The sequence below is a fragment of the Medicago sativa genome, chromosome 6 (genome assembly GCF_051527215.1).
Source record: "Medicago sativa cultivar Bolivia chromosome 6, Bolivia_mono, whole genome shotgun sequence".
NCBI lineage: Eukaryota > Viridiplantae > Streptophyta > Magnoliopsida > Fabales > Fabaceae > Medicago > Medicago sativa.
This window is the reverse complement of record NC_140754.1, coordinates 91918240-91944115: the sequence shown is the minus strand read 5'-3', so window position 1 is coordinate 91944115 and position 25876 is coordinate 91918240. Positions and strand designations below refer to the sequence as shown.

The following is a 25876-nucleotide window of genomic DNA, read 5'->3' as shown; positions in this document are numbered from 1 at the left end:
TCAAAACCATGGTCACACTGTTGTCATTTCGCCATGCCACTCCGGTGAAATTTAAGATTGTTTGTTTTGAGGTAGTAGGAATGAGCTATGACATGGTTTAAGACTCTCAAACCTCGGTCTATTTATTCTTGAATCGAACTATGCAAGCGGTTTATGTCTCACTTTATGGTGTCGAGGAAACAACCAAAGTTTGTAGACAGCCTGGAAGCCATACGTTAAAACAAAGACACCAGGAGTACACTCTCCTCAACGCATCGCAAGACCCGCATTCTTCAAAAAAATGTGCAAACTCAGAGTTCAAAGAGGGAACTAGTATACCTAAGTTTTTATAACATTTATTAAGGATTTAAGGGCATATGCATTGATCATTGCCTACTAGTTACTTCCACATAAGATAAACTTTTTGTAGTATAGCTTGTTTTTCATTTGAAGCTTATGCAGTCGCCAACTTATAAATGATATAAGATGATAAAATTATAAATTTAAAACATAAATGTTACATCACAAATTGTTCATGATTCTGCATTGAATATAAAAATAATTTGAGCACTGAGACCCACTTGCATGACAAGATGATTAAAAGTGTTAAGATGATCTCTACTCTAATTAAAAATTACACACACCCACAAATTTTAGGTCGTGGAAGACTCTGATACAGATCTAGTCGGAGAAGAAAGCAATGGTTTTGGTGGCATTTCCAACGAATTCATGCTAACATCTAACATTTCAATCACTTTACTCATTGTAGGCCTATCATTAGGAAACGTTTGAATACACCACAAACCTACAATGGTCATTCTCCTTGCAAACTCATCTTCTTCTTTATCCATTATTCCCTCAGATCTAAAATCATTACCAAGCTCAAGCCTACTATATACCCAATGAGGAAAGTATATCTCGCTTGTGCGACTTGCATCAGCATTAATGTTTTTCCTCCCTCCAACCATTTCTAACAACATCATTCCATAACTATAAACATCAGACTTGTGTGAAACTCCTCCAAAATGTCTATTCCACACTTCTGGAGCTACATACCCCATTGTCCCTCTTTGATCTGACATTGAAACAATGCTCTCTTTCCTGAGACATAGCTTTGCAAGTCCAAAATCTGAAATCTTCGGACATAAATTATCATCTAAAAGAATGTTATGTGGTTTTATGTCAAAATGTAAAATTCGAGTGGTACATCCTCCATGCAAGTACTCTAGTCCACGAGCTATCCCTTTTGCAATTTTATACAATTTATCCCAACTCAAAGATGCAATTGTTTCAGGTTCCTTATTGTAAATAAATTTGTCAAGAGACCCATTTGACATAAATTCATATACGAGAGCTTTTTGGTTGCCTTCAAATCAAAATCCAAGAAGGGTGACAACATTAACATGAGAGGTTCTAGAAATACTAGCAACCTCATTAATGAATTCCTCACCATTTCCTTTTGATGCATTCAATATCTTCACTGCCACAAGACAACCATTGAATAACTTTCCTTTGTACACAACACCAAAACCCCCTTGCCCGAGCTTATCCTTGAATGAGTTTGTCATGTTCTTTATTTCTGAATATTTATATCTTTTCTGCAATAGAGCTCCATGATCCTTTAAAAATGCTTCAATGTTTTTATCATTCTTTGTCCTAAACCGAGATGTTACTTGTTGTATTAATGACTTGCCTCTAAAATAACAAATTGTGATGCACATCAACAATGCTACCAATGCTGCACTTCCAACACCTGTTAGAAGGAGAATGATCTTATTATGTGCTAATGGAAGAAACAAAGTTAAATAAATAAAAAAATTTGTATTGTGTCTTTCCTACAAAGTTATTTAGGGTGTCAATGACAAAATATTGACTTCCTTCTAATGAAAGTGATACAATTCAGTATCTCTCTGTAATCAAAGTTATATTGGTAAGTCATGTGCTTAAAGTTTTTCCAGGTACATAGTAAATACTAATAGTTTGCTGGTAAAAGACAAAGTCCAAACTAGTGTATTGTGGGCAAACTTTGTCAAAGTTAAGGTTATAGTATAGTTTTGGTCTTTGTTTGCCTATCTAAGGGAGGAAAATGGTTCTTCTTTTATTGCATACAGGAAAATGGTTTCCTATTTTCAATTTTTAGTTCTCTCAAATTATTTGTCTCTTTTACAATACAATAGATTATTTATTATTCTTTTGCACTAACATACACTTATTTATTGCAATTCAATCATCGAAATATTTCACTAACTATAATTAATAAGGGTGTTTCAGTAAATGAAACACATTTTACCATTAAAATTAACAAAATTAATCATTTCCTTAATAACTTGTATAGAACTCAAAAGGGACATTTGATTTGAGACGGAGGGAGTGCTAAATATCGAACAAAATAGTTAAAGAGAAATAAAATAGAAAATTATATTATAGATGTATCACCTATAAAGATTTTCATTTTCCCTTGCCTGCTCAATTTCGTACCTTCTATAGTAGTAGATGAATCTGCAAAAGAATAGAGGAATTTGTTAAAGCATTGGATAAGCCTAAAAAAAATTAATTTTATCTTGAATATTTTTTTTGAACACGCTAAAATGGAATTTCAATAAAAGTAATCTTTTCGGCACAAGGCGTACGGGACAAAGGATACACAACACAAAGACAACCTTGGCCTCACCTTATATATTTATGAGATAAAGAGATAAGAAAACATACTATTGTGAAGAGGAGAACAGTTAAAATCAATAGACCCATCTGGACAATTATCATAATAGCACAAATCAAAATCAACATGTTTATCCATATATTCACTCGAACAATCTCCTTCAATTCCTAAACAATTTAAACAATTCTCATTCACACTGTATTCCACCTCAAATCCCTTGTCCAAACCATTTTCAAGATCGTCGGAATAATAAATATCTTCTCCTGCGGGCACTTCAATATGTTTCTCACATCTCTTCTGATCTAGATTTTCGTCATACGGCACATAGTAATCAGCAAAGGAAGGATTGTGAGATCCACAAAGAGATTTTTTAAGTAAATCTTGAGAGACATTGTAAGTACAATTGTAGTATATGTCTATGAAGGTGACACTTGGGAGGTACTTAAACAGAATTTCATCGAAATAAGTATCATTAAATTGAGGAGAACAAAGATTTTGATCAAGGTCTGTTCTCTTAAGTTTGATGGTGTGTTTTTGTGCGTTAATATCAAGTACTGTGAAATTTTGTGATGATAATAGAATGGTAGTAATATTGTTGTTGTGGCAGTCAAGGTAAAACGGGTTGCCGGCGCCGCAGTGAAAAGGACGATTTTGTCCCCAGAATGGATATAAGATGTTGGAAATATTTCCACAATTGTAGGAATGGTCGACATCTCTACACCTTGAATAATCGTGAACTGGTTGAGATTGGGTTTGTGTTGGATTAAAAGAAGTGATTATTATCAATAAGAAGTGAAATAACAAAGAGATGTATGTAATGTTTGGGAACATAGTTGAGAACAAGGAAGAAAAGAAAGAAGTTATGTTATGAAATGAGGTTTAGATAGAAGCAGTTTAGTGCATGGTTCTTGCTTCTATTTAGTAAACTAACACAAGTCAAGCGTGAAATTGCCTCTCTCTTTCGTTACGTTATTTTCTTATGGTAGGATTCTCTCTTTCATTCTTATACGTTATTTTCTTATGGTAGGACTCTCTTTTTCATTCTTATTTCTTATAATCTTATGGTGGTGTCCCGGGTTTGAACCTTGCATATATTATGCTTTGTCCTTATCAACTGAGTTTTATTTTTTTTTTATTTTTTGTGGCGGCCGAGGTTTGAATCCCAGACCTTGCATATATTATGCATTGTCCTTGCCAACTGAGCTAAGTTCACGAGTACCCTTACCAACTGAGCTAAACTCATGAGAACCTCTTCCATTCTTATTTATTTCCTTTTAATGAATTAATTAAAATTTAGATTAGGAAATATGATCGACATCATGTAGCGAAAATTGATAGGAATGATTAACTCACTCTCAAATTAGTCGCTAACCGTTAGGGATGGAAATAAGCCAGATCGCTCTATAGAGACATACGACATAGCCTATGACAGACAGACCGAGCCAATTTTTTTTTCTTAAATAGAGAAGCTAGGTTAAACTTTTTCGAAGCCTATTTAACTAAAAAGGTAAGGTCACATGTCATATAAAAAACCTCTTAATCCTATCAGGCCAACCTACTTAGGTAAATGTAAATAATATTGTTTATTACTAATATTAATTGTAGACAAAATTACACTTTTAGTCCCTTAACTTTATTTTAGGTAACAATTTGGTCCTTTATCTTTTTTTTCATTTCAATTTTGTCCTTTTGATCCATTTTCATATGAATTTTTAAGCTTAAAATTCATGATTTTATTTTCTTATGGTCTTTCAGTCTTCAAATCTATGATCCTTGTCTATGTTTGCATAAGAATATTAAATTTGAAGCTTGAAAATGTATATGAGAATGGACAAAAAGGACCAAATTGAAATGAAAAAAAGATAAAGGACCAAACTGTTACCTGAAATTAAGTTAAGGGACTAAAAGTGTAATTTTGCCTTAATTGTATTATAATTTGTACTTTTAATTAAATTGTAAATTTATTAACCTTTTTAGTAATTTAAGTTTATTAGTATACATTATTTTTTTAGTAAATTTAAGTATATTATTATAAACTATAATTGAGATATGATATAATATACAATCAAATTCTCTAAATAGTCTTGTAAATATCAAAAGGGAGTTTAATCACATTAATCTATTAGTTCGTTGGTCTATTCAAACTCAGATCACATTACTTATTTAAAGATGTTCATATGAAACATGTTTTTAAATAGGCTAGCAGGTCACATCAGACTTTCAAGAGATCAGGCTCAAGCCTAAAAAATAAGCCTATGACAGGCCGCTGACAATGCTTAAGCCTTAAATATTTTGACAGGACAGACTTAGGCCTTGCAAAGTCTAACTCGACCTAATCTATTCCCACCCTTACTAATCGTAGAGTTGCCAAATTTGATTACCGAATTTATACTCTTCGTCGTTATTAAATTTTTCTTGTAGTAATCAAGAATACTCGACGCTGAGTTACCACTGAGATAACTTCGTTCCAACTTTCACAGGTAGTAGAATACTCGACGCTGAAGGTAAGCCTATAAGCATAAGTCTTGTTGACAAAACAAACAATAACCAAATTGTTCCAACAAGTCTTCCTTACCCTATAAAGCTAGAGATTGTGGTACTTGATGGAGATTTTCCACATGATGAAAATGAGAACTGGACTAGTGAAGAATTATAAATACATAGTGAAGGAAAGAACTGGGAAGAGACCATTACTTTCTGGAGAATTGAACCTTACTATGAGAGGTGGAATTGCACCAATTGGGGACATAGAGTTCACAGATAACTCTAGCTGGATAAAGTGCAGGAAGTTCAGGATTGCAGTTAAGGTGAGTCATGGAAGTAATCAAGGTGTTAGGATTCAAGAAGGCATGACTGAGGCATTTGTTGTTAAGGATCATCGTGGAGAATGTAAGTTTTATTATTATAAACTTGTTATACTATAAACTATATTTAATATCTTTAACATGACTTAATTTTTTGTGTAGCATGATATATTATTGATTGGAATATATTTGATGACAATGACTAAATACTTATTTCCAACTAACTTTGGTCTTTTTAAATTAATTCTTCACCTTTAAATATATTAATAAGATGGTCCCCACTTTTAGTTGTACTATAGACTATGAAATAGGAACACAATTTATTTTGAGCGTTTGACTAGTCATTCATCATTTTATAGCTGCTAGTTAAGGAATTTAAGTAGGCAAAGTTAACTTGTGCCTTAATGATATATACATGTTAAGGAATTTAAAAGGAGAAATTTTGAGTTGAAGAATATTTTAATTTTTAAAAAGTTGAATGTACGACTACTGATAAATATATTTTTATAATAAGTTTATTAACATTTGTTTTTAGGACACACATTAACATTTGTCTTTGTATAATAGGGTAAATGATTTTTGTTGGTGTAGTTTAGTTATTGAGTGTGTAAATATTGTTTATATTTAGTATTTACAGAAGGAAACTCTATTTCCTACAAAAATGTGTCGCAACAAGTAGTACTTTAAAACTTACTTTGATGTAGTATTAATTTTGAGTTGCATATAAGCATTTTTGCCTGTCAGGAATTATAGTTTAGTCGTATTGCAAGTTTTTTCTTTTTATGAAGTAATAAGTATTACATGTTAATTATCTAAATTTTATTTCTTATTGACATTGTTTTCATAATTATCATGAAGTGTACAAAAAACATCATCCACCAATGCTTGGCGATGATGTGTGGCGCCTAGAGAAGATAGGGAAAGATGGAGCTTTCCACCACAAAATGATGGCTAAGGGGATCAAAACAGTGCAAGACTTTCTTAAATTAGCAGTTATTGATACTCCAAAGCTAAGAGAGGTATATATCTTTATAATTAGGGGTGAAAATAAGATAGATTACACCACATTTCCTAGAGCCTATTTTTATGCTAATTTTTTTTAAGATATATTTTTAGTTGAGAAAAAAGTCTTTTAGTTCTATTAGGTCAACATATTTGAATATATATGTTATTAATATTTTTAATAATTTAAACATATTAAACTACATAGAACATTATACAAGATCAATTTCTTCAAAAGATTACGTTAGACCGCAAATATGAACTTAAACTTAATCATCTATTAACTTGTTTGTTTATTTAAAGTCATGCTAACTTGTGCTCTTATGATACATGTTAAGAAAATTAAAAGTAAAAATTTTATACTGAAAAGAGTAGCTTGAGTACTTTTAAGAAATTGATTAGACGACTTTTGAGATAGAATTACTATATAGTAGTATATATATTTCCTTTAACATGTGCAATTAGCATTTTCCTTTCATTAAATATATTAGATTCTTTTTTTTTTTTTTTTTGGTCAAGTAAATATATTAGATTCTTATTTGTGAAGCAATATGAACTCATTACTTTTTTAATTGATGAATTTATCTGAAATTAGATTTTGGGCATGGGGATGTCTGATAGAATGTGGAAAGTCACAATAAAGCATGCAATGACTTGTGACATGGGGAGCAAGATCTATAGGTACCGTGGACCTCAATTTACCATTCTTCTGAATCCAATATGCAAATTAATTAAAGCTAATATCAATGGACAAGAATTTTCCAGCAGAGAGTACTTGAGCCAAATGAATAAGGTACAATATATTAACCATCTACTACTCAAGACTCACATTTGTAGTCTTACTTTACTTTGTGGATTACATTATATGCTAGATATTGGTCCTCTAATTCATTTTAATTGGTGTTATACCATTCCTAAATTTGTAGAGCTATATAGACAAATTGGTTGGAGAAGCATACACAAAATGGGATGAGTTGGAGGAAATTGATGGGGTTTTAAATGATAACATTGCTTTGTTAACCCAAGGTATTTTTCAATTAATCATCAATGACTTTAGTTCTCAATAAGATAAATTATACATATTTTTTTCTTTTAGAAATAACAAATATTAGTTGTTATTTTGTTAATAGAAATAAGATCATATATACTCACACTGGTTGGCTTCGTAGCACCACACAAAACATGTTGTAGTGGATAACAATCCATGTATTCACGTAGTTGGCATGTTGGTGATCGTTGAATTGAGATTAGATGACTTAGTTTTTCTTTGTTTTTTTTTTTTTTAACAAAAAATCAAAATGTATATCAAAATTTTAATCGATTGTCTGATCTCAATTTAACCTTAACCAATATGACCAAAATGTTAAATGTGTGCATTTGCCGACCGCAGCAAATCCAAATCTAATTCAACCTGTGAAAAAAAAAACAAATTCATGTTAAGAGTGGTGAATGAATACATATCTCATACAAAACTAGAGCATATTAATCTTAAAAAATATCAACCAGATTGTATACATATAGTTCCATTTTATTAAGTATCTCAAAAACTTTCAATTATGAATGTGACAAATAGTTAATTACATTTTATTCTACAATGAAATTAATGTTAGTATGAACTTAATTATAGGTGATCAAACTGTGGAGCAATATCCAAACAATCATCCAGCAACAGTAGCAACAAGATATCATCATAATCAATATTATGGTGATCCATCTATAGAAAATATTGCTAGCTATGTGCCAAGCAATAATGTACAAATGGCTAGCAGTGAGTGGTTATTGAATCAAACCTATACCACAACACCAAATGCAAATGGATTTCCTTTTGGCTTCACAGGGACACAATCAGATGGGGAGACACCTTCAAGTTCTGTCCCTAGGGACATTAATGGGTTCACAAGGCAACTTTAGATGTATTAAATGCGGATCCGGATCGCCTGCTGTAACTGCTTCACGCAGTAGTCGATCTTAGCCGTAGGAAAGTGATTCAACAACTCAGATTTATTTGGCCATTTTTCACACAGTTAGATCTCAGCCTCCGATTGAAGACCGGATGGACAAAATCTATTACAGCAGGACGTTGTTACAATACCAAATCCTACAAACTTTATAGTAAGCAAATATAATAGGTAAGCTACTTACAAGTATGTATAAGTTCTTTTTTATAATTATTGTAACATATATACATTTCCTTGCAAGTGGTGTACCCCTAAATAGTGTGTCAAAGTCAAAATGGAGAAAAAAAAAGCTACTTTGATTTTGGGTTGTACATAAGAGCAAGTGCAAGCTTTGAAGAAATACAAATTAGGTTTAGTGTAAATGTGGCAGGGGCTAATGATGAAGAACTCAACCTGCCACTTTGTAGGGAAGAGTTAATACTCTGATATTAATGTATGTATAATCATGAAACAATATTATGTCTAGTAGCTAATAGCACATCCTCTATAATATGGTTCCCTTCCATTCTCTTATTTAGTGTTACAAATTTTCTATTTAGCAAATATAATCTTTTTATAATTCTTGTAACTTACACTTACTTGTAAGTGGTGTGCCCCTAAATAATGTGTCAACACCAGAATGATAAAAGAAGCCAAGTACAATAAGTGAAGGAAACAAATTAATTGAGATCATGTTATGGAATAAACCAACCTGCCACCTATTAGGGCAGAGCTGTTACTTTGTTAACAATGTATATAGTACTCATGATACACTATCAGGGCCGTCTTAACAATTTTGTTGGCCCCGTTTTAGAATTTAAGGGTTGACAAAAAAATTAAATTTTGGGCCCCAAAAAACTAAATAAGACAGTATAAAAAAAAGAAAAACCCTTTGGTGAATAAGACAGTATAAAAAAAATAATTAAAAAAAAAACCCTTTGGTGGGTGGTGGGAGTTGAACCATCAACCACACACTCCATCACTACTGATGAGCGCGCCACTGAAGCACTAAGTTCTGTTTGTAAAATTTTCGCATTACTTTTATATAAACTCTAACTAAGTGCCTTACATACTAAAAAAAAATGTTTTGGGCCCCCAAAAAATCGAGGCCCGGTGACATAGCCCAGCCTCGACGGGCTATGGGCCGGCCCTGTACACTATTATGACTAATAACTAGTAACACAACAACATAATCAAAAGCGTTTAAATGAGATCTTTCGTGTCTCTATGTTTAACACGAAGTTTAGGGTTCAAATCCTGTTCTGGTAATGCAGCAACATTAAAACTTGAGAGTTTTGCCATCTATTGTGACCTTACCTGACTCAAAAAATTAATCTCTACAGTTGCGTATAGAGAATACTTGGTATACCAAAAAGACTTGAGGGACCTTAATCTGAGTTACCATCATGGAGTATCTATGTAAAATCCTCATGATAATTTCAATACATAGGTTTTTTTTGGGGTACAATATTACAGTGCATAATTTGTTTGATTAGGCCAATATTGGACATTCTAAATACTTCATTAATTAGCAATTGATGCATGCTATATCGTGAAATTCTGCAAAGTGGTTTGAATTCTTGTCCAATTTCTTTACTATAATGTCCTGAAAAGAAGAAACCATAATCGAAAATATGCTATCTAATATATATTCTAATTTGTTTCATCCATATCACTTCTACTTTAACCTCCATTTGCAACAATAGATTTATCTGAATGACCTTTTACTTTAGTATGCATAACATATAGTTTTTCTGACCAATGTGTAATGCTTTTACATTAACTATGACAACAGTTTAGTACACATATAACATTCACTTGCTTTACAATGTGATATTAAAATATACAACAAGTATGATAAATAATGCAGTGCGGAACATTTACCCCAAAATTTCATGAAGCTGACGATTCTTGTACTGATCTAGTAGGAGAAGAAAGAATAGGTTTTGGTGGTATTTCCAAAGAATTCTTGTTGCCTTCCAACATTTCAATCACTCTACTCATTGTTGGTCTATCATTTGGAAATGTTTGAATGCACCATAAACCTACAATGGTCAATCTCCTTGCAATTTCATCTTCTTCCGAGACAATCACTTCGTCAGGTCTCAAATCATTGCGTAGATCAAGATTCTTGTATGCCCAATGAGGAAAGTATATCTCACTTGTTTGACTTGCATCGGCGTTAATGTTTTTCCTCCCACCAACCATTTCTAGCAACATCATTCCATAACTATAAACGTCAGACTTGTGCGAAACACCTCCAAAATTTCTATTCCATAACTCAGGAGCTACATACCCCATTGTCCCTCTAGCGTCTGACATAGAAATAATGCTCTCTTTCTTATGGCAATGTCTTGAAAGTCCAAAATCCGATATCTTGGGACAAAAATTCTCATCTAAAAGAATGTTATGTGGTTTGATGTCAAAATGTAAGATTCGAGTGCTACATCCCCTATGCAAGTACTCTAGCCCTCGAGCTATCCCTTTCGCAATTTGATAAAGAATATCCCAACTTAAAGATGGAACGGTCTCAGGTCCCTTTTTGTAGATGAATTTTTCAAGGGAACCATTCGACATTAATTCATAAATGAGAGCTTTTTTCCGTCCTTCAAAACAAAATCCAAGAAGGGCGACAACATTAACGTGAGAGGTTTTAGTAATGCTAGAAACCTCATTCATAAATTCATCACCATTTCCTTTAGACGTCTTCAGTATCTTTACGGCCACAGGGCAATCATTGAGCAGCCTTCCTTCGTACACTGTACCATAACCACCTTGTCCTAATTTGACTTTGAAGTTGTTGGTCATTTTCTTGATATGCGAGAATTTGTATCTTCTAACACTAAAGGCTTCATGAGTTTTTAAGAATTCTTCAATGTCTTTGTTATTCTTTCTTGACATGTACTTGAAACAAAAGATAGCGATACATATCAATAATCCTACTAATGTTGCACCTGCACTTCCTGTTAGGAGGCTCAGTTAATGTATTATGATATAGAAAAGAATTACAGTTTTCTTTATATACAAGTTATTTTGTGTAAGAGAAAGAAAACATATTTCTATGTGTCTCAACATATACCTAGAATGATTTTCCTTTTCTCTTGCCAGTTTAAATGCTTACCTGTGATAGTAGTAGAAAGATCATAGAGAAGAATTTGTTAGAGCATTGTTAGTCCTTTTGAATAAGAACTACATAGTGCACAGTCCAAAATTAAGTTGATATCAAAAGATGAAAACAAATATAGATCAGGGGACAAACATGGACACAAATGGAAGTATATAAGAAATGGCTAACATTAACATATTAACATTAAAGATTGGAATGAATCCTCTTAAGTTTTTGCATCAAATTCAAATTAAATCCATTTTTTCATATATTAGAGATGCATGCATCATCATGTTTTAGTATTTAAGAGATGCTTGCATCATCATGTGTCGCCTTTTGGTGATTTGATTTTCACTGTCATCAATATCGAGGCCTAACTCATACTTACAAAATCAGCTTGTACGGTGAGGAGTGCCTCCTCTATATAAACTCTTCTAAAAAATCCTATCTATCCGATGTGAGACTAAATCCACCTGGCTGCTAACACACCCCCTCATGCTTCAGCCCGGCCCAATGGGCCTGCAACGTGGACGATGCAGGAAGCCCAACGATTGACCCGATAGACTATGATACCATGTTAAAATCTGGGGCCTAACTCATCCTTACAAAACATTGATGCTCATTGACCAGCCGCATCAATTTGAGGGGGGATGAGAATAAGAAGTTGACTTGTTCCCCTTATTATATTTATTAGTTTGTTACTAGAAATAGGGACACAAATCAGAAATTGATTTGTTTTCATTAATTGTAATTATTTACTGTAATTATCTAATTATCTGTATAGCCTTGTAACCTCTATATATACACAAGGAATAAGAATGAGAAAGGTCTCAAGCCATTATTTGTGACATTCTCCCCCAATACTTTCTTTTCATACACTTGTTTTCGATTAGTTTAACACAACCTAAGGGATCCGTGAAGAGACATTGAGCTATACAATCTTGCATGAGATGAGAGAAAATTAGAAGAAAGAAAGAAAACATACTTTTGGGAACTGAATGTGTGGCTGATCCATCATGGCTGTAAATATAATAGCAAGACTGAACATTATCAAAACCAGTATCATTCCAACAATACCCTTCACTTCCCAAGCATCTTATGCACTCTTCATTCACAACATATTTGACCTGAAACCCCTCATATAAAATTTGATCAAGATCATCACTTCCAATTACACCAAGATTAGTAGCAGGCACAAAAGCAAAATCTGCTTGTACTATGATATGTTTCCCACATCCTTTTAACTCTGAAATTTGTTCCAACAGCATACCTCTTAGATCCTCAAAACATATAGCATTTTGTGATCCACATAAAGATTGGTAGTTAGCATAAGACATGACATCAGATGAACAGTCATAGAATATGCTTATGTTACGTGTTCTTGCAGGAAACTGGAAAATATTTGGACTCAAGTAAGTATCATTGAATTTCGGAGTACAAACCTCGTGTGCAAGATCGGTTCGTCTCATTTTGATGGTGTTTGTTGTGAGATTAATATTTAGTACTGTGAAATTTTGTGAGCCTAATAGAATTGTAGATGTGAAATTTTTCCTTTGATCTTCGAAACAGTTGAGGTAAAATAGATCGTCGCTGCCACAGTGAGAGGGTCGGTTGTGTCCCCAAAATGGATAAGAGATGTTGGATAGTTGATCTCCACAGTTGTATGATTGTTCCTTACAAAGGGAATAATTTAGATTTGTTTGAGGTAGTAGTGGTTGACAGTGTAATATTTGTAATAAAGTGGTTAACAAGAAGAAACATATTATGTGGATAAGTGTATCCATTAATTGTTATGTGCAAAAGGATGCTTGATTTTTTTTTTCATGCTAAAATCCTCATCGTTTTCTACTAAGCAGTAAGAGGAAGAGGAGAAACAATTATTGTTTTTGGGCTATGTTGACATTAAGATGTTGGAAACAAATTCTCTAAAGCAACTTAGTCACATAGTTTTTAATCCCACCGTTCGATCAAAATCAGTAAGAAAGATCGTTTAAAATTGATTTTGTTACTGTATAGTTTCAACATTCTGATTTTAAATTTAATGGACAAGATTGTCTAATGCGTGTAAACGTGTGCTTCTCTTACGTCTTACGGTAGGGAATTCGGATCCCAAATATAGTCAAGGAAGGAGACTGGTCAACCATGAAATTACTACTCTCTTTCCTATTTCATAAAAAAATATGGTGGCCACGGAACAAAGAAAATGGAATCCAAAACCAGGTCAACACATTTTATGTAGTCTCTATTGTTTGTTTGTTTCTTCTTTAGTTGATTTGTCTTTTTAAGTTTTAGAGTACAGTTAGATAATATAATAGTTTTGGTAGCACTGGGAGCTATTAGCAATCCTTTAACATCATAGTGTGTTTACCACAGTTTTTTTTTTCTTCCTTTCTACAAGATAAATGAATTCATTAGCGTAGAGTTAGGGACGTTCGCGTCAGGGACGTTCGTGGTGCGGTTTGGATTGAATATGAGATAAAAAGTCATTTAATCTAAAAATTTAAATACTTGTGGTTCCGTTTGAATGATCATTTCTAAAAAAAGGTGTCGCCACGGTAATGAGTTTGATTGTGGAGGTCGCACATGAGCATGTGTCTGACACATGTTGATGTGTGCCGAACGCATGTTGACGTGTGCAAAAAGTTGACGTGTACCGAAATCAAATTTTTTATATTTTATTTTAAAAATTTGGGTCATTAAAAAGTAATACATCGCATAGTCCAACCCGAGCTGGTCGACTGAACAATGGCGAAAGTCACATGGGTGTGGTGGTCAATTTGATTGTGTTATCTCTCATTTACAAATTGGGGCACACACATACACATTGTAGGATTGTTCCTTGCAAAGGGAAATAATTTAAATTTGTTTGAGGTTGCTGTGGTTGACAGTGTGATGTTTGCAGCAAAGTGGTAACCAAGAAGAAACATATTATGTGGATAAGTGTATCCATTAATTGTTATGTGCAAAAGGCTCTTTATATTTTTTTCATGCTAAAATCCTCAATGTTTTCTGCGCATCAGTACGAGGAAGAGGAGAAACAATTATTGTTTGTGGGTTATGTTGGAAACAAATTCTCTAAAGCAACTTTGTCATATAGTTTTTAGTCCCGTCGTTCGATCTAAATCAATGACAAAGATTGTTTAAAATTGATTTTATTATTTTATAATTTCAGCAATCTGATCTTAATTTAAGGGACGAGATTGTCCAATGTGTGTAAACGCGTGTTTCTTTTAAGATAGGGAATTTGTATCCGAAAATATATGTTGATTATTGTCGTGGCCATATAGTCAAGGAGAATGGTCAACTGTGAAATTACTCCTCACTTTCCTTTTTTTTCTCTCTCCATTGTTTGATTTGTATGGCTGCTACCTCATCAAAATTTTGGCAGCTACTGACCAAAGAAAATGGAATCCAAAACAAGGTCAACACATTTGACAAAATAAAATAAAAAAAAACTTATATGTGGAAATCACTTATTTGATTGAAAGAAAGAGAAAAAGGATGCAGAGGGGTGATTCCAGGTCAAAAAATGACCTAAAATCACTCTTCATCGATGATTGAAAGAGAAAGAAAACTCAGAGAGAATATGAAGTTTCTCTCACTAAAAAACTAGGTCTGGTTTTTGATTTAACACCTTATAGGAAACTTAATTTGCTTAGTGACATAATAGGGGAATGTCATGTGAGACAATCCAATTGAAACACACAAGCCAAGCGAAAATTCACCGCAGAGAGCTGGTGATGATGTATCATCCCCCACAACTGTCATCGGTCTAAGTCCATCCACTAGAGTTCTTACGACGACAAATCAACTATGAAGAATGCATTTACTAGCAAGATTAATGACTATCCGATCCCATAGTCCCTCCAGAAGCCTCTCAACGTCAGGCTCTACGACGAGACAAAATATCCTGACGATCACATCAAAACCATGGTCACACTGTTGTCATTTCGCCATGCCACTCCGGTGAAATTTAAGATTGTTTGTTTTGAGGTAGTAGGAATGAGCTATGACATGGTTTAAGACCCTCAAACCTCGGTCTATTTATTCTTGAATCAAACTATGCAAGCGGTTTATGTCTCACTTTATGGTGTCGAGGAAACAACCAAAGTTTGTAGACAGCCTGGAAGCCATACGTTAAAGCAAAGACACCAGGAGTACACTCTCCTCAACGCATCGCAAGACCCGCATTCTTCAAAAAAATGTGCAAACTCAGAGTTCAAAGAGGGAACTAGTATACCTAAGTTTTTATAACATTTATTAAGGATTTAAGGGCATATGCATTGATCATTGCCTACTAGTTACTTCCACATAAGATAAACTTTTTGTAGTATAGCTTGTTTTTCATTTGAAGCTTATGCAGTCGCCAACTTATAAATGATATAAGATGATAAAATTATAAATTTAAAACATAAATGTTACATCACAAATTGTTCATGATTCTGCATTGAATATAAAAATAATTTGAGCACTGAGACCCACTTGCATGACAAGATGATTAAAAGTGTTAAGATGATCTCTACTCTAATTAAAAATTACACACACCCTCAAATTTTAGGTCGTGGAAGACTCTGATACAGATCTAGTCGGAGAAGAAAGCAATGGTTTTGGTGGCATTTCCAACGAATTCATGCTAACATCTAACATTTCAATCACTTTACTCATTGTAGGCCTATCATTAGGAAACGTTTGAATACACCACAAACCTACAATGGTCATTCTCCTTGCAAACTCATCTTCTTCTTTATCCATTATTCCCTCAGATCTAAAATCATTACCAAGCTCAAGCCTACTATATGCCCAATGAGGAAAGTATATCTCGCTTGTGCGACTTGCATCAACATTAATGTTTTTCCTCCCTCCAACCATTTCTAACAACATCATTCCATAACTATAAACATCAGACTTGTGTGAAACTCCTCCAAAATGTCTATTCCACACTTCTGGAGCTACATACCCCATTGTCCCTCTTTGATCTGACATTGAAACAATGCTCTCTTTCCTGAGACATAGCTTTGCAAGTCCAAAATCTGAAATCTTCGGACATAAATTATCATCTAAAATATGTGGTTTTATGTCAAAATGTAAAATTCGAGTGGTACATCCTCCATGCAAGTACTCTAGTCCACGAGCTATCCCTTTTGCAATTTTATACAATTTATCCCAACTCAAAGATGCAATTGTTTCAGGTTCCTTATTGTAAATAAATTTGTCAAGAGACCCATTTGACATAAATTCATATACGAGAGCTTTTTGGTTGCCTTCAAATCAAAATCCAAGAAGGGTGACAACATTAACATGAGAGGTTCTAGAAATACTAGCAACCTCATTAATGAATTCCTCACCATTTCCTTTTGATGCATTCAATATCTTCACTGCCACAAGACAACCATTGAATAACTTTCCTTTGTACACAACACCAAAACCCCCTTGCCCGAGCTTATCCTTGAATGAGTTTGTCATGTTCTTTATTTCTGAATATTTATATCTTTTCTGCAATAGAGCTCCATGATCCTTTAAAAATGCTTCAATGTTTTTATCATTCTTTGTCCTAAACCGAGATGTTACTTGTTGTATTAATGACTTGCCTCTAAAATAACAAATTGTGATGCACATCAACAATGCTACCATTGCTGCACTTCCAACACCTGTTAGAAGGAGAATGATCTTATTATGTGCTAATGGAAGAAACAAAGTTAAATAAATAAAAAAATTTGTATTGTGTCTTTCCTACAAAGTTATTTAGGGTGTCAATGACAAAATATTGACTTCCTTCTAATGAAAGTGATACAATTCAGTATCTCTCTGTAATCAAAGTTATATTGGTAAGTCATGTGCTTAAAGTTTTTCCAGGTACATAGTAAATACTAATAGTTTGCTGGTAAAAGACAAAGTCCAAACTAGTGTATTGTGGGCAAACTTTGTCAAAGTTAAGGTTATAGTATAGTTTTGGTCTTTGTTTGCCTATCTAAGGGAGGAAAATGGTTCTTCTTTTATTGCATACAGGAAAATGGTTTCCTATTTTCAATTTTTAGTTCTCTCAAATTATTTGTCTCTTTTACAATACAATAGATTATTTATTATTCTTTTGCACTAACATACACTTATTTATTGCAATTCAATCATCGAAATATTCCACTAACTATAATTAATAAGGGTGTTTCAGTAAATGAAACACATTTTACCATTAAAGTTAACAAAACTAATTATTTTCTTAATAACTTGTATAAAACTCAAAAGGGACATCTGATCTGAGACGTAGGGAATACTAAATATCAAACTAAATAGTTAGAGAGAAATAAAGTAGAAAATTATGTTATAGATGTATCACCTAGAATGATTTTCATTTTCCCTTGCCCGCTCAACCGCTTACCTGTGATGGTAATAGAGGAATCTGCAAAAGAATAGAGGAATTTGTAAGAGCATTGGATAAGCCTAGAGAAACTTAATTTTATCTTGAATATTTTTTTTGAACACGATAAAATGGAATTTCAACAAAGGTAATCTTTTTGTTGCGAATTCAATGAAAAACTCACACCAATAACAACTTGATGTGTGGAGCAAGAGATAATTAAGCAACCAAAAACAAAGTGTATGGAACAGTTATAATCACAAGCCAAAAGTAGAAAAACAACAGCGAGAGAAAAGGAAGAGAGAACACAAAGAATTTGTTGACCCAGTTCGGTCCAAATTGACCTAATCTGGGGGAGAGAGCAGCCCTCCGTTCCACTATATGATGAGTAACGTTACAAAGAGATTTCAATGGGTTACAAGAATAAGTCTCCCGCCTAATTCTACCCAAAACCCAGCCTCTTCCCGTAACCAAGAGACTCAATCCTAATAGTGTTTCCCAAGGTGAATCAACCCTCAAAACCTAGTGTTTGTTCCAAAGAGACAAACTCTATACAAACCCTAGTTTTGTTGTTGCCTTTCTAAACCCTTGTTTCAGCCCCCTCTATCTCAAGGTTTACACTGATACAATGTCTATATTTATAGTAAAAGAATCTCTCATAAATTGGAACAAAATCAGGCCCAAAAATACGTTTTATTTTTTCTGAATCTGCGCAAAATCGTACTCCGATTTTGCCAGATCGTGCTCCAATTTTTTACGAATGAAAGTGCCAATTCTGGTCCCAAAAATCGTACTCCGATTTCTCCAAATCGGGCTCCGATTTGACAGCTTCACCAAACTTCAATTTCTCCAATTTTGAGTCACTTTCACAACACTTTTCGACACAAGGCGTACCGGAGAAGTTCACAAAAGATACACAAAGTCTAATTTAATAGTTGACAAATAAACAAATTAATTTAATTGGAAGAATTTCTAATTTAAGCCGCATATGATGGTGTAAAGAAATTAGAGAGGGAATGGGGAAGGCTAGAAACAGAAATAGGAATAGGGAACTAGAAACTCACGAGCAGGATTTTAAATAAGACGAATACTAACAATTGCCTTAAGCATTGTTTAAGGAGACGAGAGTAAATTTGTATGGGAAAATGTGTAATCATGACATTTTTAATGGCAAAAAGTTAAATTTATAAAACAAAATTTCTTTTATGATTTGTGCTATATATATATATATATATATATATATATATATATATATATATATATATATATTTGCTATTCAAAAGCAACCTGGCCTCACCTTATATATTTATGAGATAAAGAGATAAGAAAACATACTATTGTGAAGAGGAGAACAGTTAAAATCAATAGACCCATCTGGACAATAATCATAATAGCACAAATCAAAATCAACATGTTTATCCATATATTCACTCGAACAAAGTCCTTAAATTCCCAAACAATTTAAACATCCCTCATTCACACTGTATTTCATCTCAAATCCCTTATCCAAATATCCTTTAAGATCGTCATAATCATAATCAAGATGACCTTCATATTCTACCGGCACTTTAAGATGTTTCTCACATCTCTTCTGATCTAGATTTTCGAAAAGCAGCTCATAATGATCAATAAAAGAAGGATTGTGAGATCCACAAAGAGATTTTTTAAGTAAATTTTGAGAGACATTGTAAGTACAATTGTAGTATATGTCTATGATGTCGGCACTTGGGTACTGAAAGATTGTTTTTTTTTTTGGTTACATACTGAAAGATTGTTGGAGACAAGAAAGTATCATTGTATTGAGGAGAACAAATATTTTGGGAAAGGTCTGTTATCTTGAGTTTGATGGTGTGATCTTGTGCGTTAATATCAAGTACTGTGAAATTTTGTGATGATAATAGAATGGTAGTAATATTGTTGTTGTGGCAGTCAAGGTAAAACGGGTTGCCGGCGCCGCAGTGAAAAGGACGATTTTGTCCCCAGAATGGATATAAGATGTTGGAAATATTTCCACAGTTGTAGGAATGGTCGACATCTCTACACCTTGAATAATCGTGAACTGGTTGAGATTGGGTTTGTGTTGGATTAAAAGAAGTGATTATTATCAATAAGAAGTGAAATAACAAAGAGATGTATGTAATGTTTGGGAACATAGTTGAGAACAAGGAAGAAAAGAAAGAAGTTATGTTATGAAATGAGGTTTAGATAGAAGCAGTTTAGTGCATGGTTCTTACGTCTATTTAGTAAACTAACACAAGTCGCGCGGAAATTGCCTCTCTCTTTCGTTATTTTCTTATGGTAGGACTCTCTCTTTCATTTTTCTTATGGTAGGACTCTCTTTCATTCTTATTTCTTTTTAATGAATTAATTAAAATTTAGATTAGGAAATATGATCGACATCATGTAGCGAAAATTGATACGAATGATTAACTCAATCTCAAATTATAAATCGTTTTGATATTTTTACAAAAATTAATGAAAATAATAATCTTTTATGAAAAAGAGAAATTATAAGTTTATTTATAAAAATCAACTAACCTAATAATCTTTTGTGAAAACGAGAAATTATAAGATTTTTTTCTTTTGGTAGGACTCAGTCTTTCATCCGGTAGGGCTATAATGGTTGACAAATCTTCCCTCAAGAGATTTGACGATTGTGTGTTTCTAGGGTCAGAATCAAACCCAATAACTCATGACCTCTGGTTAAATCGGAAGGGATTCATTCCCATATCATCCAAGTGATATATATATATATATATATATATATATATATATATATATATAGGGGGGGATATTTTGACTCCAAGAGTAACTTTTTTGAGTTACTCACATCCCTCCATTGTGTTTTAATCTAACGATCCTTAATTAATTATTAAATCATCTTCGTGATCAAGCACTATTATCTTCTATATCGCTCCCTTATTGCGGCGTCACTAAGAAAAATGAATACCCTGTTAACGTCTTTTTCCTCGATCCATATCCATGTATGTTCTCAAAGATTATCAATAGCCATGAACAAAATTGCCTTTGGATTTCAATTCTATGGCTACAGCCTACAGGGTCTCTATTTTATGCCCTTGGATTTCCACAAAGAATTTGGACTCCGTAAAAATCTACAAACTTTCCATTGTTTTTAGATTCCAATAATTTTATTCTCCTTCTACAAACTTTCCATTGTTTTTATATTCCAATAATTTTATTCTCCTTATTTTTGAATAACAGAATTCTCAAATTTAAATGATTGTACAAAATTCTGGATGTAGAGGTGAGGTGAGATGGTTGGGGATAAGTGTGGCGGACACTGTAATTCATAATATTGGCAGCTTGAAAACAAAGATAAGAAGTTTATCGAAAAAAAACTGAACTTACCAATGAATTTAATTAATTCAAATTCAAATCCTTGTTTCTTAAGAACTATGAGGGAGGAAGAAGACCGGAACCGTTTCTACGCATACGGCAAGGGAATGATTCAGTACTACTTTATAATGAGAGATGATTTAATAATCAATTAGGGTGGTTAGATGAAAACAAAATGGAGGGATGTGATTTGGAGTAACTCAAAGGAGTTACTCTTGGAGCTCTTGGAGTCAAAATATCCCTCCCCATATATATATATATATATATATATATAGGGGTTTGCTAGGATACACCCACTAGTTTTTATTAAGGTGTGTTTTAGCAAAGATATAACTAAAAAGTTGTTAAATACACCTTAAGGTGAATGTTGCTAAAACACACCTTCTAAAAAATAAGTGGGTGTATGTTAGCAACTCCTATAGGCATTTGCTAGGATACACCCACTTATTTTTTAGAAGGTGTGTTTTAGCAAGTTATAACTAAAAAGTAGTTAAATACACCTTAAGGTGTAGCTTGCTAAAACACTCCACATAAAAACTAGTGGGTGTGTTCTAGCAAATCCCATATATATATATATATATATAAACACAATTTTTTGTTCTTTTTAAATATAATCCTACCATTTAATTCGAATGGTTTATTTGTTTATCAGTTTTATCCTTCATTAAACACCAGTTTAAATTATAAAACTCAACCTAACTTTTATCAAATTCAATAGATAATTGCTAATGAAGGTTGACTTAGCATGATAAGTAGTTGATTCATGAAAAAGGTTGTGGGCTTAATTGCCATTGTCGATGTGAGAGCATATTTGGTGGGTGATTTGTAAATACCTTTGTAAGCTCTCTTTGAGCTTGAGTCTTGCCTTGACCCTTGGTGAGCACCCAAAGCTCACCTAAACTTTCTATAACCAAATTTTTTAATAAATAGTTTATTTTTCAAATAAGAAATTGTCAGAGAAACTTGAAAATAATCCTTTGATTAAAATTAAATTACTTGTTTTAATCAATTTATATATTTTATATTTTAGATAGATGTTAATAGTTTATTTTATAAGTTCGGGGTTATAATATAAGTAATTTCTCTACTCCATTAATTTTGAGATGCATGAATGTTTAATAAATATTATACATTTTTTTTAATATTCGGTAGCTGACTCAAGGACCGACTAATCATTGTGGCATAATCTCAATAAATATTATACATATAACCGAATTAAATAATATTATGGGGAATTAGTCACTTTAGTCCCTGAATGGGAAATGAGTAATCACTTTAGGCCCTGAATGCAGAGAAATTGCAAAACAGTCCCTGAATGTAAACTCTGTTGGTCAATTTCAAGGACTAAAGGGACTAACAGAGTCTACATTCAGAGACTAAATTGACTAACAGAGTCTGCATTTAGGGACTAAATTGACCAACAGAGTCTTCTTTCAGGGACTATTTTACAATTTATCTACATTCAGGGACTAAAGTGATGACTCATTTCCTATTCAGGGACTAAAGTGATTAATATCCCATAATATTATATATGTAATCCGAGCAACATCCAAAAAAAAGTACACTGGTGTAACTTCTAAAAGGAGTTAGACAATTTGATTTTTCTCATAGTGGCTTATCAAAGTCATGGTTTCTATACTTGGGAGAGGGAATAGTGGTCCATACAATGACGTGACTGTGATACGTGTTCACAAAAATGTTTGAATAGTCTCCCTCCTTGACTGTGAGACTTTCACTAAACAGGTTAATAGCAAATACATTTGAATTATTATTTTTAGTTGACATTTATATAAAAAAATGTTTGAATAGTCCCCTTCCTTTGTTGTGAGATCTTCACTAAACAGGTTAATAGCAAATACATTTTAATTATTATTTTTTACTTGACATTTAAATTTCAAATAACAAACAAATGCAATTTCCTAAAAAAAAAAAAAAAAACAATACAAATCAAGTGCACATTTGCACCACAAGTGCAAACAAATTTACTAGTTCAATAAAAAAGTGCAACCAATTAAATTATTAGATGGCAAAGTTGTCATATTCAAATGCGTGCCTCTCTTCAAAAGAAAAATAAATAACATTATAAGAAAAGATGAATGACATTGTCACATAAAAAACATAAAGAGTAGTCCACATGATCCTGAGAATTATATTTCCCTTGTAATCTTCTTAGGGATTCTCTCGATGTACGACGAATTTACCAAAATGAACTTCAAAGTGTTATAGGAGAACAATCTATGAACGGTCGTAGTTAGCATTTTGTGATGAACAACATACGTCAGATGAACAGTCGTAGAATATGCTTATGTTATGTGTTCTTGTAGGAAACTGGAAAATATTTGGACTCAAATAATAAGTATCATTGAATTTCAGAGTACAAACCTCGTATGTAAGATCGGTTCGTCTCATTTTGATGGTGTAAGTTGTGAGGTTAATATTTAGTATTGTGAAATTTTGTGAGCCTAATAGAATTGTAGATGTGAAAATTTTCCTTTGATCTTCGAAACAGTTGAGGTAAAATAGATCGCCACCGCCACAATGAGTGGGTCGGTTGTGTCCCCAAGATGGATAAGAGATGTTGGATATTTGATCTCCACAGTTGTAGGATTGTTCCTTAAAAAGGGAATAATTTAGATTTGTTTGAGGTTGTTGTGGTTGACAGTGTGATGTTTGTAAAGTGGTTAACAAGAAGAAACATATTAAGTGTATCCATTAATTGTTATGTGCAAAAGGATGTTTGATTTTTTTTTTTCAAATGCATCTAAAGGTCTTTTAAGTTTTTCGTTTTTCATAAAGTGGTCTTTTAAGTTTCAAAAGTCTCAAATAAGTCCTTTTAGTTTTTGAATCGTTTCAAACAAGTCCTATTATAGATAACATAGTTGGTAATTGCTTCCTTGAACTCATCTTTGGTACCAAATCTGGCTCCTAACACCCACTTAAAATTATTCATCTTTTTAGGCATGACAAATGGTGGATAATGCTCTTTGTTGCTATCATCTGAATCATCACCACCATTCTCTAAAAGGACCACTTTGAAACGATTCAAAAACTAAAAAGACTTGTTTTGGACTTTTGAAACTTAAAGGACCACTTTGGGAAAAACGAAAAACTTAAAGGACCTTTAGATGCATTTGACTAATTTTTTTTCATGCGTGAGTTATGTTGCATTAAAATGATGGAAACAAATTCACGTGTTTGGATTGAGGGTTTAGGAGAGGAAGGGAGGGGATGGCTCATTTTTATTTTTTAAATTACGAACAATGTAAAATATTTTTTTAAAATAAATTAAGTCTTTTTGAAGTATCATATGATCATTTATCATGTTGTTAATTCAATTTTCTAAAAATCATTTTATAATGGCCGTAATTTAAAAAAGAAAAGTAAACCCTTCCCCTCACTTCTCCTTCTAAACCCTCAATCCAAACGCACCCTAAGGCAACTAGCGTAAAGTTAGGGACGTTCGCGGTGTGGTTTGGATTGATTGTGAGACAAAAAATCATTCAATTTAAAAATTTAATGTGGTTCGGTTTGGATCACTTCTAAAAAAAGGTGTCGCCACGATAATGAGCATGCTGACGTGTGCCAAACACATGCTGACGTGTGCAAAAAGTTGATGTGTGCTGAAATCAAATTTTTTAAATTTTATTATAAGAATTCGAGTCATGGGTGTGGTGGTCATGATGTGTTCTCTCTCATTTACAAATTTTGTATCCTTTACGACAGACATACACTTTTATCCGGGACTTCTAAGAATTTTTTGTTGGAAAAATTGACACATAATTAATTAATACATAGAAATAATAATCAAGAAATATATCAGCAATTATAGATATAATTCTCAGTAAAATAAAGAAGAAAGAATGAGCTTATCGGTCGTTGGCTGAGGCGTGCAATTGCACTGGGCTTAAGAGCATTTCGCCACCACAGGTCAATGACCTGATGCAGTTGGCCTCAAAGCTAGTGCTCTCCAGGATACAACAGCCACATCTCACTAACACTGCACGTGAACTAGCAAGGGCACAGGAACAACTCTTGGATGCTCAAGGGAACTTAATTGTTATTTGTTATTAGCAACTAAAAGAAAATAAGTGATGGAAGAATCAATTATACTTCAGTACTCTGTCATTTCTCTATTCCCAACCCACTATATATACCCCTATACACGTACAGATCAGTTCCTATTTATAAGCAAGAATTAACACATGTATGGGAACGTTATAGGCAAAACCATAATTCCTAATAATAAGGATTGACCAAAGACTAAGTTACTTGTAATGAGTATTGTACCGTTAACTGAAAATATAACGTGCTGTATACTAAGTCAAAGAGTAACTATTAATTATAATAAAATTAATAATAAAAATAATAACACTTTAAAATAAATAATAAATAAATTAAAAATTCCTACAATCCCTCACAATTATTTATTTTAAAGTTTTAGGTGTTCCCAAGAGCGTGAAAAATCAATGCATAAGCACTAGTGTCTTTTGGACTATGAACTAGCACATAGAGCAAATGAAATTTGATCCACTAGAATGTAGGTGAGATTATAACCTCTATGAACCTCATTCCGTATGTGGATCAGTGACCTCATCACTCACATTGATCTCTCGTCCAAAGTTTGTTCAACGCGGTGTGGTGCATTTTGGCCTTGCACCTATGCCTGGATTTCATGAGTGG

The 25876-nt window shown here is 33.1% G+C and overlaps 2 protein-coding genes and 3 pseudogenes across 5 annotated transcripts; 1 reads left to right on the top strand and 4 right to left on the bottom strand.

The window, feature by feature from the left end:
* Positions 1-449: 449 nt before the first annotated feature.
* On the bottom strand, positions 450-3599 carry LOC146918226 (LEAF RUST 10 DISEASE-RESISTANCE LOCUS RECEPTOR-LIKE PROTEIN KINASE-like 2.4; annotated as a pseudogene). The gene is made up of 3 exons (XR_015016071.1): positions 2689-3599; positions 2458-2478; positions 450-1732 (listed from the first exon to the last, which is right to left on the bottom strand). The product of XR_015016071.1 is annotated as an LEAF RUST 10 DISEASE-RESISTANCE LOCUS RECEPTOR-LIKE PROTEIN KINASE-like 2.4 (transcript).
* A 1486-nt stretch (positions 3600-5085) lies between these two features.
* LOC146918225 (protein SAR DEFICIENT 1-like) lies at positions 5086-8913 on the top strand. Its single transcript, XM_085719860.1, has 5 exons — positions 5086-5527; positions 6301-6461; positions 7040-7237; positions 7371-7470; positions 8072-8913. Exons 1-5 carry the CDS (start codon positions 5242-5244, stop codon positions 8353-8355), a joined length of 1029 nt encoding a protein of 342 aa, XP_085575986.1. The 5' UTR covers positions 5086-5241; the 3' UTR covers positions 8356-8913.
* Positions 8914-10130: 1217 nt separating this feature from the next.
* Positions 10131-11550, bottom strand: LOC146918224 (LEAF RUST 10 DISEASE-RESISTANCE LOCUS RECEPTOR-LIKE PROTEIN KINASE-like 2.5 pseudogene; annotated as a pseudogene). The gene is made up of 2 exons (XR_015016074.1): positions 11461-11550; positions 10131-11344 (listed from the first exon to the last, which is right to left on the bottom strand). The product of XR_015016074.1 is annotated as an LEAF RUST 10 DISEASE-RESISTANCE LOCUS RECEPTOR-LIKE PROTEIN KINASE-like 2.5 pseudogene (transcript).
* A 652-nt stretch (positions 11551-12202) lies between these two features.
* On the bottom strand, positions 12203-13394 carry LOC146918223 (LEAF RUST 10 DISEASE-RESISTANCE LOCUS RECEPTOR-LIKE PROTEIN KINASE-like 2.3). The gene has a single exon (XM_085719861.1). It carries the CDS (start codon positions 13269-13271, stop codon positions 12318-12320), a length of 954 nt encoding a protein of 317 aa, XP_085575987.1. The 5' UTR covers positions 13272-13394; the 3' UTR covers positions 12203-12317.
* Positions 13395-15905: 2511 nt separating this feature from the next.
* Positions 15906-20129, bottom strand: LOC146918222 (LEAF RUST 10 DISEASE-RESISTANCE LOCUS RECEPTOR-LIKE PROTEIN KINASE-like 2.4; annotated as a pseudogene). Its single transcript, XR_015016075.1, has 3 exons — positions 19175-20129; positions 17819-17860; positions 15906-17135 (listed from the first exon to the last, which is right to left on the bottom strand). The product of XR_015016075.1 is annotated as an LEAF RUST 10 DISEASE-RESISTANCE LOCUS RECEPTOR-LIKE PROTEIN KINASE-like 2.4 (transcript).
* Positions 20130-25876: the final 5747 nt, after the last annotated feature.

Bases quoted from the DNA above. Each gene is read 5' to 3' on its own strand.
- LOC146918225 (XM_085719860.1), top strand. From the start codon at position 5,242: ATGGAGATTTTCCACATGATGAAAATGAGAACTGGACTAGTGAAGAAT. The intron at 6,462-7,039 runs GTATATATCTTT...ATCTGAAATTAG, and splicing joins ATACTCCAAAGCTAAGAGAG to ATTTTGGGCATGGGGATGTC. The intron at 7,238-7,370 runs GTACAATATATT...CTAAATTTGTAG, and splicing joins ACTTGAGCCAAATGAATAAG to AGCTATATAGACAAATTGGT.
- LOC146918223 (XM_085719861.1), bottom strand. From the start codon at position 13,271: ATGGATACACTTATCCACATAATATGTTTCTTCTTGTTAACCACTTTA.